At 44.1% G+C, this 17429-nt stretch overlaps 1 protein-coding gene across 1 annotated transcript in view; it reads left to right on the forward strand.

Annotated features, from left to right (window-relative positions):
- Nucleotides 1–4773, forward strand: part of CHRM5 (cholinergic receptor muscarinic 5) — a 339169-nt gene extending 334396 nt beyond the window's left edge. Inside the window, exon 2 of the mRNA XM_069638574.1 lies at nt 986–4773. Within this exon, the coding sequence (XP_069494675.1) occupies nt 1044–2651 (1608 nt within the window). The 5' untranslated portion in view covers nt 986–1043 and the 3' untranslated portion in view covers nt 2652–4773. The remainder of the gene's footprint in view (nt 1–985) is intronic.
- The last annotated feature ends 12656 nt before the right edge of the window (nt 4774–17429 follow it).

The following is a 17429-nucleotide window of genomic DNA, read 5'->3' on the forward strand; positions in this document are numbered from 1 at the left end:
GATCAAATGGGAGGGCTGGCGGCCTTCATTTGTATGGACTGTGGCAAGGTGGGACTAGGTGTAGGGAAGTTTATCTGTAAACAATCCCAGCATTGCCACAAGCTAGTTCTTTCATCGGTCATGGTTACCATCAAGACTGTCAGTTTTCCCCTAGTTATAACATTGTGTACCATTTCATTTGCAACATTATTTTGCTTGAAAAGCCTCTTCGCGCGAACGCGACCTTTTCAGTGGCAGTCACTAAAAGGGGCGGATGTCCTGACCACAGCCGATCCCTGTTTCCACACTATTTGTTCAACCAGAAAAAGATTTCCTGATTAAAAACACAACCACCCACTGCGGCTTCCACACTCTACCTCCTTCTTTAATGCCATTGATGGAGCTATAGACTTTCCGGAGTCTAAAAAGTACCAGGCTATTGCTGGGGCTAGGATTCCCAGTTGATTTTGTAATGCCTTTCTTGTGGTACTAGTAGTAAAATGTTCACCAAACAGTTCAGGGAATCCCATCCCTGCGCAGGTACATTGACATGCAGTGAAAAGACTCCTTCCACCAACAGGAAATGGACACAGCGTTTTCCTGGATGCTGGAGGGCTGAAAGATGTACTATTAACTATGAAATGTAGTTCTACTTTTAAAATCAACCAGAAACAGGGTTAGCGCCCACTGTGGTCCTCAGACCTATTTACGCATACAACCTCATTGTGATTTTTGTGGTTTGAAGAAAAAAATTGATGTTTAATTTCCACATATTTTCCTGAATTTCACCACGTGTCTCTTAATAGGTTTTTAAAATGTGTGGGATTTAGCTGTCGCAATATTACCGCAAAGCTCGTAATGAACCCTAAATTGACTGAAAAAGCTACATATCTAGCGAGATACGCTAGACGCATCTATATCAATTGTGGTGTTTTTAATCCATTTTATGTTAAACCCCTCAGGCAATTGTACTAAATTAACTTGTGGTATTTGTTTCTTTTGGCAGGCAACTTTAGGGAGTCGAGACAACCTTCTAAAGATCCTGATTCGCCCATCGAGAGAACATGGAAGTAGACCCACACGGCAATTCCACTAATGAGAACCTGACTTTGTTTATAAAGCGAGACTTCGACGGGCACAGCCTGGCTGAAGTCATTACCATTGCCATCGTAACTGCTATTGTGAGCTTGGTTACAATAGTTGGAAACATCCTGGTGATGGTCAGCTTCAAGGTCAACAGCCAACTCAAGACGGTCAACAACTACTACCTACTTAGCCTTGCGTGTGCGGACCTCATCATCGGCATTTTCTCCATGAACCTCTACACTTCGTATATCCTCATCGGACACTGGTCTCTCGGGAGTCTAGCCTGTGACCTATGGCTGGCACTGGACTATGTGGCGAGCAATGCGTCTGTCATGAACCTACTAGTGATCAGCTTCGACCGATACTTTTCCATCACAAGGCCTCTGACCTACAGGGCGAAACGCACACCCAAAAGAGCTGGCATTATGATTGGCCTAGCCTGGTTCATTTCTTTCGTTTTGTGGGCTCCAGCAATTTTATGTTGGCAATATTTAGTTGGCCAGAGGACTGTGCCCCCCGAAGAGTGCCAAATCCAATTCCTATATGAACCCATCATCACCTTTGGCACCGCCATTGCTGCCTTCTACATCCCGGTGTCGGTCATGACTATCTTGTATTGGCGCATCTACAAAGAGACCGAGAGGCGTACAAAAGATTTGGCTGAGCTGCAGGGGGCAGAGTCTGTGACAGACTATGAGACGGTACGGCCACAAAGAGCCCTTTTGAAGTCTTGCTTTGGGTGCAAGCAACAGACCCTTGCTAAGCGGGAGAGATGCCAGGCCTCGTGGTCTTCCTCTAGCAGAAGCACCTCTGCCACAGTGAAGACATGCCAGACACCCCCCACTGGGAGCGAATGGTCCAAGGATGACCCAATGACAACGTGCAGCAGCTACGCCTCTTCTGATGATGAAGAAAAGACCACCCCATCACCTGTCTTTCAAGTGGCCTTCAAGAGCCAGACAAAGGTTCAAAAAGAAGACAGCCCACCACAGGAGAGCAAGCAGATCTTTCCCAAGGAGCAGACATTGATGAAGGATTATGACAATGAAAAGTACTTCCTGTCACCGGCCAAGGGCTATACCCAGAGGAGTCAAAAATGTGTTTCCTATAAATTCAGACTCGTCGTCAATGCTGACGGCACCCAAGAAGCCAACAATGGCTGCAGAACAGTGAAAGTAAGTCCATGTTCAACAATGGTTGCAAAGGGGCCTTCCATCAAAAGCTTGGACCCAAATATGAGCAATCAGATCTCCAAGAGGAAGAGGATGGTTCTCATCAAGGAGCGGAAGGCAGCCCAAACCTTAAGCGCCATCTTGCTAGCCTTCATCATCACCTGGACTCCCTACAACATCATGGTGCTGGTATCCACATTCTGCTCGGACTGCATACCGTCAACCTTGTGGCACCTCGGGTACTGGTTGTGCTACGTGAACAGCACCGTCAACCCCATCTGCTATGCCTTGTGCAACAAGACCTTCAGGAAGACGTTTAAAATGCTCCTGCTCTGCCAGTGGAAAAAGAAAAGTGTGGAGGAGAAAGTTTACTGGTACGGACAGCACCCACCAAGTCAAAGCAAGATGCCTTGATTTACAAGATACTGTGGGTGGACTCAATGGGGTGAATAAGACTTGGACGGCGACTCCCCCCATTTTTGCATTGGCCAGTTTAAATCGCAAAGGTGCTTTCTCACCTGAACCCTGACGTAAGGTTTGGTTTTCGCTTGTCTGGTGAAGAGACTTGATTAGTCACCAAACGTGAAGGGAAATGTTGGCTTCTTCCCACTTCTCAGAATTCAATGGCTCAGAAGACATTTTGTTAGGGCCGTGTGTGGCTCAGGTTACCTCTACCACACCACTGCCTCAGCTACTCACCTGCAAGCTGGGGCCACCTCAAGATTCAGAAGGCCATTGAGTTTTCTATTTCAGTACTCACACTTGATCTCCTCCCCCAAGAAGTCTCTAGCATTGGTCTAACCACTGTTCATACCTATAATACTGCTGGCCAGTCAAACTGATATTGTGTCAGATGTTAAGGACAAGTTAGCGGCTATTTCAGGCTCATAACATGGTTGAAAACCTTTGTGCGGTAAAGCAAAGTTTTCACAGTTGGGAAGCTGGGGTTTGGCACAAAGGCCCATCAATCCCCAACTCCGGTAAGGTTGGACATATATGTATCATAGGTACTAAAGTGCTTAAGTTGTAATATTATGATACATTCCCATTTGAACACTTTGGCGTTTAATGGCAGCACTGATGATAATGAACCCCGTGGATGCAGTGAACCACTATTATGTACATAACACATTTTTCACATATCCTCTCCCCATGAGACGAGACGGGAAGGCAGTTCGAAACCGGCCTTCTATTTTTCAGTCCATTTTCTGAAATGCTGGAGACCCCCATTGGTGTACAATACAAACAAAGACACACATTGATTATTTTCAGGAAGGTTGGTGTTTGAGTCCCAATGAAATCTTCTCAATGCACATGTGTTGAAACCCTCCCTGGGAAGCAGCAGTTTGCTGAAAACCACCATTAAGGGGTGCTGTTTTGCATGCCTTTATCCCCAAGCTTCGCTGGTTCGAATTCCCTCCTCGGTCAATTATTTATTTGCTCAAAACAATGACCTCTTGTGGAAATTCGACATTACCAGTGGCAACTGCATCCATTTCGAGTACCTGGCTGTTGGACATTGGACCATATAGTCTAGTGATAGAATTGGGAAATTGTATTGGTTAAATTAAATTACCAAATGACGGCTAAAGCCGCCACCAGAAACCAAGAGTAAACTGGGATGTTGTTCATAGCAGTTCGTTAAATTTCCAAAAAGCCTGTGGGAGTTATTACGAGTTTGGAGGTAGCCATGGCGCTATTTGCGCCATGGCTGCCTCCAAACTCGTGTCTGGGTTCTCAGAATGGGGACTTACCGGGTCATTCCAACCTTGGAGGACTCGGTATGTCTATATTCTGGAAACCATTCCCCATTCCCATTCGAGCCCCCACAGGGCTCAATGGGAAGGGGAAGGAGCTAATAACGGGCCCGCAAATAGCGGGGCCGTATTAGCTTCCTGGTCCCTTAGCGGCTCCCGCTAAGGGCGGCTGGTAAAACCAGCCGGCCTTAGTGGGACCCGCTAAGGGACCTCGGAATGCAGCGGTAAGGGGTTAACGGCACGGTATCTTTACCAGTGCCATTAACCCCTTACCGCCGCACTTGTAATGAGGCTTTGTGTGTCAACTGCTGGATCCAGTAGAAATCAGTTCAAAGTGGTTAACCAGAATATCTACCCAGGACCACCACACTGAAGAGGTAATGAACTCTGGTTTAGAAACATGTAGTGCTCCTCTCCCTTATAAGGGACCCCCTCTAATTCCTGGTCTCTAAACCGGAGAATGCAGTATAATACATAGAAACCTGAATGATCATATAGAACCCTAAAATGCAGACAAACCCCTTTCAAAACATCTTATATTCCCACTGGACAAGACCACCCTGTTTGGCTTGTGGCGTGCCAGGACAGTGAAGGAGCAAATCCTTCTCAGTGTGTATTTCTTGTATTCAAGTGCTGAAGTGGTTTTGTTTTCTGTATGCAATGGCAGTCCAAAATGTTTAGTATCAAGTGGAATTGTTGGTGCTTCAATCTATAAATCAGTATTTTTTCATGGCACCATGTTCATGAAATTCAGACCTCGTTCGATTAAACATCTTGAAATTCTGTATCTGAATTGTGCTTTTTTTGGTCTTGTGCGCCTTGGAATTTGTCAATGAATTTAGGGCACTATATGCAAATCTACCGAATACATGTTTAATCCAGTTCCAAAAAAGAAAATCCTAAAGCATGTTATGACAAAACTGTTTCTGACAAAAACCACTTTGTGTTGGTACTTATTTAGATTTCTCTACCTACTGAGAACCAACACGTGTTTCAATATCCAGGAGGTGTCCTAGACCACTATAACCAATCATGGCCAATTATGCTCAAGTGGCAGATCAGAACCATGTCCAATGTATCCACCCCTCGTCTTCATCAAGGTTCCGGTTAGATTTAGTGAGTCCTCCACTTGAAATAAATTGCCCAGCAGAATTCTATCCCCAATCTACAAAAAATTCAAACACATCTTGTGACTAATGTATGCCTAAATAATAGCCTCCGTCACCAAATGAACAAACATCACCACCCAATGAACATGCATTTAAAGAGAGGAAAAAGATGATTTACGGTTCCCTCTTGTCTCCACTCATATTGAATCAATCCACAAACACCATTCATTCATTATTCTAATTATCAGACTTTTTTCATCAATAGTCCAAGTTTAATATATATCATTCAAGACTTACCCGGAATTTATTTCATAATGTGTCAATTTCGCAAATTTCAAAATGATCCTTCTCATCGTAATGAATTTATCAAATTAGATATCCCTATACTTTTTCTAATCATTGCTTTTGAAAAACATGGGAAAGATTCCCTTTCTTTGTATTAGAAACACTATGTTTTATTTAAAACATTTTTGGGACACTGAATTAGTTCCTTTACTTAGAAATCAAGATTTATTAATGAACCTCGACAACATTTGTCATTGCTGTCATCTACATGTGTATGGTTCCATTTCCTTAATTAATTACACATGAAAAGATACGAACGGGTTAAAACAAACACACATAAAGGTATAACTATTCTGCGCTGGATTCCAGGGCTGCTTTTCCCTCTCTCACTACTAATGGGAGTTACCTATGTATGGATCCACTCGCCCTTGTGGTGCGCCGATTAATGGGGGGTGCCATCTTGTTATGACGTGTCCTATTAAACCACCGTGTCACGATCAGCAACAGCCCTCCTCATGGTACTCATAGCCCGTTCTAAATTAGCGGAATCCAAATGACCTCCTCGGGCATGTGCCAAGTAAGGACTTCTCTTCGTATGATTCATCCTTCTATCTGAGGATAGGTCCTAGTGGTGCAGCCACATTTAGACTAAGGATATCAACTTCTCAACTTCCTGGCCTGGGATTGTATTTGACACCTGACACTTCAAAATAAAGAGAGAATGAGGATGCCGGACGGCCATACTAATTTAATCACAAATGAATGAGTTATTAGCACAGAGACAAGACAAACCTAATACTAAGGAACAGGCCTAGGAACATATTTCCTTAAGTGGTTGGCACAGTGTTATACTAAACCTACATCAATCTTGTGAAAGCTTCCATACTTAAAGGGCCCAATTCACTTAAGAACCTCTCAAGGCTGTCCACAACCACACACTAACTATCTCCAGTACCATGCATTGTCTGGTCTAGACATTGTCATCACAGAAAAACATTATCCAAAACAGGGCTTCTCATTCCTGGCACTTTCTTACTGCTTACATGCTAACTAACCTACAGCTAAGAGACAGGCCACCCTGCTCCCACAATCAAATTCCCTACCCCTCATTCCATCTTTCCTATCAATTCCCTTCTTCATCGCTCATTCTTTTCCATCCCTCAGACTACAGTCTGATGACACGCGGGCGGGGCGACAATACGCCATTTATCAGACAAAGTTAGGTGGCGTAAGATCCCTAGGGTGGTGACCTGCGCAGCATAAATGCTTAATAACATAACATTGACAGAGCAGCCTTTGTCCTTTGTCTGGAGGATGAGGAAACTGTTCGCACACAGGAACTCAGTCCCAGTAAAGCAGACACCTCAGTATTCATCTAATCAGGCTGAACTACAAACTGCACAGGGAGTTTGCATGAACTAAAAACTGCACAAGGAGTTTGCTTGAACTACAAACTGCACAGGCAGTTTGCCATGGCAGAGAATTATTTTAAACAGAGTAGTCTCTGGTTTTATAAAGGGAGATTAGAGCTGGTGGTTGCCTTAGCGGGCTAGATATCTTGCAACCACTGCAGGACACAGAGGGTCAATCCACACATGTAGACTAGTGTCATGTTCCCGTACCCCTCCATGGATCCGCTACTCCTGGAGACCACCTGGGAACCCCGACACTCAAGTTCAATGTAGAGCCTGGACCATGCATAACAGATGGGACGGCAACCATTGTATGCCAAGCATCTTGCTTTCCTGCAGCCGTTCAAATGGCCGTGGCATTTGGGAGCTACAAACAGGATCTGTAGAGTGGACTGGGAGATTTGACATTCCATGACTGCACCATCCATGTGTGTCTCTGCAGCTTCATGGTAGCCTGGCACCTGACATGGAGGTGCACTGAATGGTGAAGGTGTGCTGCAGTGTGAGCCTGTCAATGCAAGGATGGCCGGATGTGGCCCAAAAGCAGTAGGCGGTGCCCTTGACATTTCTGGCATTCCCCGTGCCGGCATAGGGGATACTTCTGGAAATCTAGTTCATAAATGGAGGCTTGACATTTCCAGACCTCGTTGCAACTGTTTCAGTTTCTGATGTCAGTTTCTAGGTCCACAGAAGCAACAAAATGATGTTATAACAGCCAACAAACCCACACCGGGCTCCCGTATCTGGGTGTACCGGTGCCCTCTTCACAACACCTCTTGAAGGAGTAGCAGGAATCAGGACTCCATACAAATAGCACAATATCTGGGTATTATAGAAAACCCCCAACTTCCAAAATACTCCCTCAACAGTTCTCAGCTTCTAGAACCAGTCCCACGTGCCACAGTTGCATAATCCAGAATCAATTCAGGAGGAAACGGTGTTAATGGCAGAACAGCATAATTTCAGCAATGGTTAGAACAGAGGTTATAAGTCAAGAAGGCGATACCAAAGACAGGCAAGGATAGTCCATCAGGAGACAAGTCATGGGCAGAGCTCTCAAGTTTCCCATGACCATGCGTGAGAAGGGCATCCAGTCTTGATTATTTCCCTTTGGATTCTGGATCTTAGAGTTTTTACTTTTCCATTTCAAATGTAGAAAAACCACAAGTTCCAGAATTCCAAGCTGACAGAGGACTGGATGGCTGTCTCATGCATGACTATGGGAAACATGGGAACGCTGCATTGGTCAAAATCCCCAGTGAGTTAGCAGTTATGGAAGGGTGATCCAAACACGCAGCGATGACTCCTTGTGAGGCACACTATTACATACTTGCTAGCTAGAGCCTGTTTCAACTGGATTCAAGGCTTGTGGAAACAGATGAACTGCAGGGGATGACAAACTAACTGGCAACCTGCCTCCCTCCCAGGTTTCTCAGTTCCATGTGACACCTCGAGCCAGTTCTGGGTTTTGCTTTCAATTGCATGGTGGAACTTGCAGTTTTGGTTTTCCCATTACAGGGGCGGGCCTACAAGTCCCAGCATGCAGTGCGAAAAAAACAGGACAGGAGCAAAGAATCTGCATGGAACTGGGAAACTTGGCAGCTTTGAACCTGGTACTTGTAGTTCCTCGCATGCTTGTGGCCGGCAAGAAAGAGTCGTCATAGAAGCCAAGGCCTTGCGCCTGCAACTCAGCTTGCGAGGTTGAGGATGGCAGAGTAAGCACAGGCAATAATACATCATTAAACAAGCAACATGTTGATGCTGCGTCCTTTTGGTTTCAAACAACACAAGTTCCCATCATCCTGAGACAAGGGTCTGCATGAGTGCTCCCAGGCCTTGTTTGCAATTGCCTTACCCCTCTTGCTTATTCCATTTTCTCCTCATTCCCTACCTGCACTCTGGGGTGGACTGGCCCATAGGGAACTCTGGAGATTTCCTGGTAGGCTTCTGCACCCTGGGCCTCTTTCGTGTGGTAACTTATTTTATTTCCAAATGTTCTCACAGGAAAAGGACTGGGATTGCTGAAAGTGTGTAACATGGGGCCATAATGAACATTATTTTCAGGACCCCTTTTGTTTCCCAGTACACTCCTGTCTGATGTATTAGATCTTGCTCCTAATTCTCCCCGGGTTGCAATAGTCCTCAGCATCTCCTCCGAGTTCTCCTTGCCGAAGACCTTCAACCACTTGGTTCCTACTTCTAAGTCTGCTTAAGAGTAACCTCCTGTGCAGCCCATGCCAGTTACGTCATTTGCTCTCGTTGATTTCCTGCTAACTTCGATTAGAAACATGTGTCCCCTAGAACACTATGAGTGCTCTTCGCTGTATTTCAGAGCCCTTGGGTGATAGGGACTGCTTTCTGCGAATGAGTGCTAATTATTCTAGTATCAATTCATGTATGAATCATTTCTTTGGTACCCAGTGATTTTATTGCAAACATTACAGAGTGGTACATAACAGAGAGGACAATAACACAGAAAAACACCAAAAAGATTAAATCAATATATAAAGGGAAGAGGTCTAAGGGGTTAAAATGGGTCAGGATAGGATGTTGTTATAAGGGTGGACATTTAGGGGTATTGGGGGCTCCCCTAATTTTCTATTTTAAATGCTTAGTGTTTTTTGGTGTTTTGCTCGCGATTAAATGTACCACTCTGTAATTGTGGTCGGTAAAATCAGATATAAGCATTTATTTGAGTGCGTTTTTTGTTCAAGGGAATTAATATTACATTAAATGTATCTTTTGCTTGAGTTCATTTCTTTGAGGACTTCTCTCACCAAGTAATTGTTTAATGAAACAAAAAATGAAACGAACAAATGATCAATTATTAAAGTTACTTTTTAAAAAGCTTTTTTAAAGCTCAATAAAGGCATGACAGCTGATCACAGACTATGGGCCTCATCACACGGAAGGCGGTAAGGGTTAACGGTCACCGGTAATGGTACCGGTGACCGTTAACCCTTACCGCCTTACTACGAGGTCCCTTAGCGGGTTGGTACTTTAACGCCTGCTTTTAGCAGGCGTTAAAAACCAACCCGCTAAGGGACCTTGGTGCTAATTATGGCACCGCAAATTTGCGGTACCGTAATTAGCACCTTCCCCATTCCCATTATGCCCTATGGGGCAAAAATGGGAATGGGGAAGGGCAATGGTGGAAGGGGGAATTACCGCCCCGCCAACCTTGGAATAGGGCGGTAATTCCCCTTTCCCCCAAGGCGGTGCCGGTGTTTTACCGGCATGGACCAAGGTGCTATTAGCACCTTGGTCCACCGCCTACCGTGTAATGAGTCTTATGAATACCGAAAAGAACCATGAAGGAAAGCATCTGTGCTGACATTGATGTGAATTCTAATTAACTCTTTCTTCAAAAAAGGGGGGACAACACCAACCACCGGCCATTTTCCAATAACAATCTCCTTCAAACAAATCAATTTTCTGGAGTAACTTTTTGTTGAATGAACGAATTTGAACTCCAGTAAAACCTCCAGTGCCGTCAACCAAGGCTAAATGCTGCAAACAACACAAAAAGAAAGTTGTGGTTAACATAATTTCAGGTATATTGTCAAGAAAACAAAATGCACATTTACAGAATTGTGGTCATTTTTCAATTCCTTTTAAAACATGTCTAACATTTTCTGTGTCTTTGATTGCACCAAATACTCCCATAGCCAGATAGCCAAATAGAGTTTAAATCATACCAAACAATGTCGTTTTCTATTTAAATTAGCATCACATTTGTGTTCTTGTGTCCTTGTGAACAATTAAGCTCATTGCATTGAATAGCCAACAAATTGTGGTCTCTACAAAACAGACGCCATGAATGGATTTTTCAAAGAAGATGTCCTTCAGGAAATGAGTGGATGCACAGGTGAGATTTCAGAAGCAGTACTAAAAACATGGACCATACAGCACTGACAATCAAACTCGTCAGCAGAGGGCCTCAGAAAATGGCTGCCTCACCAACAATTGCTGAGCAAATGCCCAAGAAAGGCTTTGAACTAGGGGGGGTCGATTAGAGTTGTATGGGAATGCTAAAATCGTCGAATGCCACCAATTCTAGATACCACCAAATTCAGGTCTTGGCCAAATACTGTTGGGGGTATTTTAGGCAGACATTTTGCTGAAAATATGCCTGTTTTTATCTCCATCATCAACAATTCCAAATTGACCCAATATTCTAAAAACTGTTATTACTGTGCAGAAGGGACATACAGGGACTTCAATTCGATATAGTGAAACACGCTTTTGCCCTGGTAAGGGGCGTGAACAGGTGGGCTGCTCTGATGCCCCCTCTGACCACCTTACTGATGTAATGCATAAAAGGGTCAGAATGTACCCTTTCGTGCACATAAAAATGTACAGTCTTGGTATGACCCACTACTGCACATGATCTATTTCCAGCTTCACTGAAGAGGGAAATAGCTGAACAAATGTTAAAGAAAAATACATTTTAGTTACCGCCAGCCAGTACATCTGGAGGTATTATAGAAGTACCACCTCTGCCAGTGGTAAACTCTGATATGGGTGGGTTTTCTGATAAAGCACCAGCAGAGGTAGAAACATGCTCTGGTGATATTCCACCAGATACATCCAGATATCCGTGATTTGTTTGATAACGAAATGTCCAAAGGAGGAAAAAACAAGTTATTTGTTCGAAAATAACTTTCGGTTTTGTCTCCCACAGACATTTCTAACTACCCACTCCCCCACCACTCCCCCACCCCCTTACTTATCAACAGCGGCACGCCTCTCTGTGTGCCGCCACCTCCGCCATAGCTCTGCAAAGCTGGTTCCCTTCACTTCCGTGCAGAGGAACGGGCGCCGCAGAGAACTTTATTTTTGTTTTTTAAACTTTATATCATAGGTCGTGGGGGACACCACCTCAACCCCAACGCGATTTCAGGGAACAAGGGTGCGGGGAGCAGTCCTGCAACCCCTGCTACCCTTGTTCACTAAATGCCCAGAAAATGGTAGATGTATTCGTACAGCCGAATTTCGAACACATCTACCATTCGGTTTTTTTGTGGTGTTTTTTACAGATTCAAATAAATCCACCAAACTCTGAATGACTCTCTGGGCCTCATTACGAATTTGGCGGTAGCCATGCCGCTATTGGCGGCATGGCCTCCGCCAAAATCGGGTCTGGGTTCCCATAATGAGGAATTACGGCCCATTCCGAGTTCGGAGGGCCTGGTAATTCCTCCATCTGGGAACCCGGACCCGGGCCTTCCCCATTCCCATTTCAGCCCCCGTAGGGCTGCATGGGAATGGGAGAGGGAGCAAACAACGGGCCGATTACGAGCGGCCCGTTTTTTGCTCCCTCTTCCCCTCGCGGGACCCGCTCTGCACGTCTGGTGAAACCAGACGTGCAGACCGGGTCCCGCGAGGGGACCTCGTAATCAGGCGCTACGAGGTCGACGGCGCCGGCACCTTTAACGGCATCGTTAACCCCTTGCCACCTGACTTGTAATGAGGCCCTCTAAGTCTTATGTGTAGATAGTAACAAAAGAGTTGGGAAATATATCCACCCGACCTACAACATTTTGCCCAAATCCCCCAAATTTCTGTCACCGCCACAGTCGGAGCTGCCATCATTTCTCTCGACGCTGGTATAGAGAAGCCAAGCTTGAGCCCATGGATGACCTCCGCTCCTTCTTCCATCATGGCCGCTGTCCGGCATTCCACAAAGAAACGGAAGTTGAGAGGCTGCAACAAAAACTATACATGGAAATCTTTGGCCTTGAAATAAAACAGGGGTGGTCCTATGGGATTCTGTCCCCATGTCAGTTTAGGGGAGAGTTTAATCTTTCATCTGAAATCTGCTACCTAAAAGGACTTTGGAGATGCCCCAATCTGGCCACAGAGACGGGTCCACTTCCCCAAAGCGAGTTGACACTGACCTTGGAAATTGAAGGATGGATGCAAGACGGGTACCAGTGACCAGAGGCAAAGAATAAAGATGGAGGAGCTGAGAAATCCCCAACTGGCATGTTCGCTTGTGTTGTTTCGAGATGTCTTATGGAAATTGCTACATTGCCAGACCAAGGGCTACAAGAAAGCTGCTGCACTGACTCTCAGCTTCACTACTTAAGCCCTACATTTTCCACTGTGTTTTATCATGAAAACCTTTTCTGAGTGCTGGCCAGTTCCTGCTGATGTTCTTTTCCCACTGCTAGGTTCCTGCTATTTCCAAGGTAAACTAGAGTAAAATCCTGGCTCATGGACAGGTCCAATACATAAGCCTATAGCTTCCTCTGGACCTTTATCCTGCCTTCACTGATCGACTTGCTATGCCCTTCCTGTTCCTATTGTCACTCAGACCTATCTGTAACCTTGGTCGACCAATTCATTGATGTACCTGTATATGTATGCTTGTGTATGTAACCTAATGTATGTTTCCAATCATCTTAAGTCAACTCATTTTTTGACTAACTGGTCGACTAATCTATTGATGTACTTGTATATGTATGCTTGTGTATGTAACTTATTAATGCTTGTAATTATGTTAAGCTCTCCAGCGCCCAGTTACCTTAGGGTTAGGTGTGCAATACAAATAATAAACAAATACAAAAATACCCAATCTATCGCTGTAACCCAGCCTGCTGACCCTCAGAAAGTGCCACCATTCTTCATCCTCTTCTTGATCTCTTAGTCCTCACTTTGAACCCCCCCCTTCTTTAATATGGGGGTGGGAGAGGCGACCGAGTCACAGGGGATTGGGTTGGTCCAGCTGGTGGAAGGAGGAGGAGGGTTCCCTGGGCTCGCCCACCCCCCAGAAACACAGAGATTCTTTGCTTTAAAAGGATTCATCCATACCTGGAAAGATGATCTGTGACTACAGGTCCCAGTTTGCCCCAGAAGAGTCCCTCTATAGCAATGGAAAACATGACCCTTGTATTGCTTCGTAATTTATAATACAAGAGTAGCATTAAACACCCAGAAAGGAGATAATGAGTGTCATAAAATAGAACCTCCCTGGTTCAGTTTAACAGGGCTTGCTGAACAAAGGAGCAGTGTGGAGGTTTGCGGTACAAAGAAACGAGAGGGAAAGCAAACAGAGAAACCCAGTCAAGTATTTGAACTTTAGCACCTGAACCATGAAGCTCTTGACCATAAGCTCTTCTCACTGTGAGTTTGCTGAGCACCGCAGAACACACAGAGCACGTCCGCCCACACTAGCAAATCTCAAAAGGCACAGAAGTTCTAGTCATCATATTAATTCTCCCTGCTAAGCGTTACCCAATTTGAATAACAATTGAGGACTGACCAATGTCCAAAGGAAGGTGATAATGTGCTTAAAGTTCAAATGAAACATCATGAGAGAAACAACCAATCAGGGCGCGTGAAACAAGCCATTCAATGGAGGAACCAATCCTGGACAAGCTTTATTAAAGAAGGTGCCACAAACGCCAGTAGAGGGTGACGAGTGGGAGGAAGCATACATGCTTTCATCCGCTCCCTGGATACACAGGGAGAGCACTACCTGGGAGGAGGTAGCACATTTTCTATCATCTGTGCAGCAAATGCCCTGACAAGGGTTTGCCAGAGGTTCAACCAGAAGAGCTGGAGCTGTATTGAAGTAAAGGCGTTGGGAGGATGCCACTCACAAACCTTGACACCATAAGGAAAGCTTGAGCCTGAAGGCAAGACGCTTACTTGAAGAAGCTGGAGCAGAAGAACATGTACCAGGTGGGCAGGAATATCATCTCTCTGAACAAGACCCTGAATGTAGGGCGGGTAAAATACCTATTTCTGTCAAGAGTGGTGTGCTGAGAGAAGCCTGAGGGAATCCAAGGTGGTGGAAAGACCTAAGAACGTTCATTGATGTGAAGAAGGAACAGGAAGCTGTGTGGCGAGGCACAACTGTAAGTAGCCCCGGGAGGAGACTGCCCACGGGACCACCTCCCACGAGACCATTCCATGTATGTTTGATTTATAGGGTTTATAGTATAGGGGTGGTCTATGAAAGGGTAGGTTTATTAAACCTTTTGTTGGCCGCATTTTGAAAACTCTTATGGAACAGCTTATGATAGCCTTGAGGCTAAAGGAATCATCGATATTAACTTTTACCATTCTGTTGTCCACCAATTTGAACTTCTGTTATTTCAATAGGGCGTCCCTGGGGGACACACAGATGCATACTAATAGCTTCATGCACCTGGAGGGCCTCACTTTAAGTTGTACCATCTGTGACACTAGTTCCCTATTATTCCTGAGAACCATCCTGTAGTACATATAGGCACTCACCCAGCCTAAAACCGCATTTGGTGAAGAATAATAAACTATTATTAAACAAACCTTGTGTTTTATGTTGTACCATTGCTCGATATTCCTACACATCCCTCTGCTCATTTCAACCTTTCTGTGCATGTTACTGCATAGAGCGATGCATTATATCACATGGATATGGCAGTGGTAGGTTCTTTAATGATCTTAGATCTATTTGTTGTGTCTCTTTCTTTATCAAGTGTGTCCTCGGGCATACTGTGACCTTACTGGAGAGAGAGTGCTATTAACAATTCTGCTGATCAAGAGTATGCAGAATATATTGGATTACTATTCGTTCCTAAAATACATCCTGCAGCTCTACATGAAGTGGACAGATTCCCTAATATGTCAGTCCCAAAACTTTGAATTGCCACAGACGTTCTAATGAGATGTGAGCATCATAACGAGACTGTAGGCTCCAATGACATCTGCACACCTCTGTTTGAGATCATGTTGGGGATCCCTTGGTTTCAGTAAACATATTCCTGCAGATAATTGGATTAGGAGTTCTGTAATGCTACATTCAGACTTCAACCTCAAACATTGTCTCCAAGCAGAAAAACAAGACAAGCTAGACTGGCTACATGGAAACGTTGGAATGCACCCTGTTCCTGGAGAATTTAGGTGTAGCCAATGGAAGCATTTTAAGGGACTACATGGATTTCATGGAAAGGAGGTAGAACTACTGCTTCCCCGCAAGAGGTATGATTCTCCAATAGATCAGCAGCCAGAGGGTACACTGTGTCCAGGAAAAAGTACGCTTTGACTGGATAATAAAAGTACACTCTGGAGGAACATATTCACAAAAGTCTGATCACCCCTCTAAATCCCCAGCCTGGCTTCTCTTTTCTTTGTAGGCAAAAAAGGGTGGTGGTGAATGGCCATGTATGGATTACCGAGACACCAATGCAAAAGGAACCTGGAGCTAGTACCTACCTCATCCAATTTCCTCTTGTATTGGATTAAATCCATCAGGCCACGATCAAAAACAAACAGATAAACAGTGATATTGAAGGTGCCATTAAAACACAATTCAGACATTTAAATAACTAGTGTTGCCCTCCGCCTTATGTTAGGCCCTTGCAATATTGCAACAATTAGTCATCAAATATTCTGTGGCTACAGAGACAACTGTTTGCTCATTAATGTTGATGGCATTCTGATATATTCACCAGATGTGCAAAATGATGTTCAAAATGTAGGGCAAGTATTACAAAGTAAAGTCTATGTGAGCAACATTTATACGTCAAACTCTGCAAATGTCAATTCCACATAGAATCAGTGGAATTCTTGACATTTGTGATCAGTTCAAAGGGAGTTAAAATGAGCTCTTCCAAGATGCAGGTGATCATAGTGTGGCCTGTGCCGTACGATGATAAATCGCCAAAGGTTTTATTGATTTTTCCCAACTTTTATAAAAACCTTGTTTGTGATTTCTCTGCTATGATGGCTCCTCATATTCTGTGTACCAGAAAAAGCACATCTTTTGTGTGGTTATAAGAATTTGAAAAACGCTTTTACGCAGGTTCCCGTCTTAGAACGTCCAGATACATGCAGTCAGAAGTGATCAGGAAGTGTGGACTAAATGGTATCAAGAACACCCCAAATAAGGAGTCAAGATGCCAGTGACATTTTGATCCCAAATATTAGGCTCTTCAGAAATTAACTGTGCCATACTAAAAAGGAGTTATTGGCCATGCAATCAGCATTTGAGGCACAGAGTTAATACTTGAAAAGAAGTGTGGCAACAATGATCATAGAAGGACGATAAAAACGTCCATATTCAGCTTTGTAGCTACATGCATTTCAGGAACCAAATACGCCAAGGAGGATGCTTTATCACAAGTAAAGAAGGATAAGGAACTCCCACTCTGATATTTTTGACCAACCAGGAATTGGTGATTAGATGGAATTTAGATTTCCGGGAGCAATCGCGGAAGTTATTCAAAAACTTTCTTGTAACTGGGAATACTAAGACTGTTAAAAATGAGAAGAAAATGTGTGTTTGCTCTTTCAAGACCGATGATCGGTGCTACCCATACCCGAATTACAAAGCAGTGCTTATCAAATAAATAGGGTTTCTGGTTTTCAGTGTTTATGTATTGTCAAATTCTGTGATGTTTTTCCAATTTTTTCACAAAAGTTCAAAATCTGTGTACATCAGTATTTATACATTTTTTGCAGAAAATAATGGAGAACAATTGTGTTTTTACAGTGAACATGGAAAATATGTCTTTATTAACATACATACTTTTTGGAGTAGAAATATCACAGGATATACAATATTCCCAATGGAGAGGCTGCCGAGAGAAGAGTCTCTCAAATAGGGTAGCCAACACACTTCTCTGAGAAAGCAGAAAA

The sequence above is a fragment of the Ambystoma mexicanum genome, chromosome 14 (genome assembly GCF_040938575.1).
Source record: "Ambystoma mexicanum isolate Mex_15411 chromosome 14, UKY_AmexF1_1, whole genome shotgun sequence".
NCBI lineage: Eukaryota > Metazoa > Chordata > Amphibia > Caudata > Ambystomatidae > Ambystoma > Ambystoma mexicanum.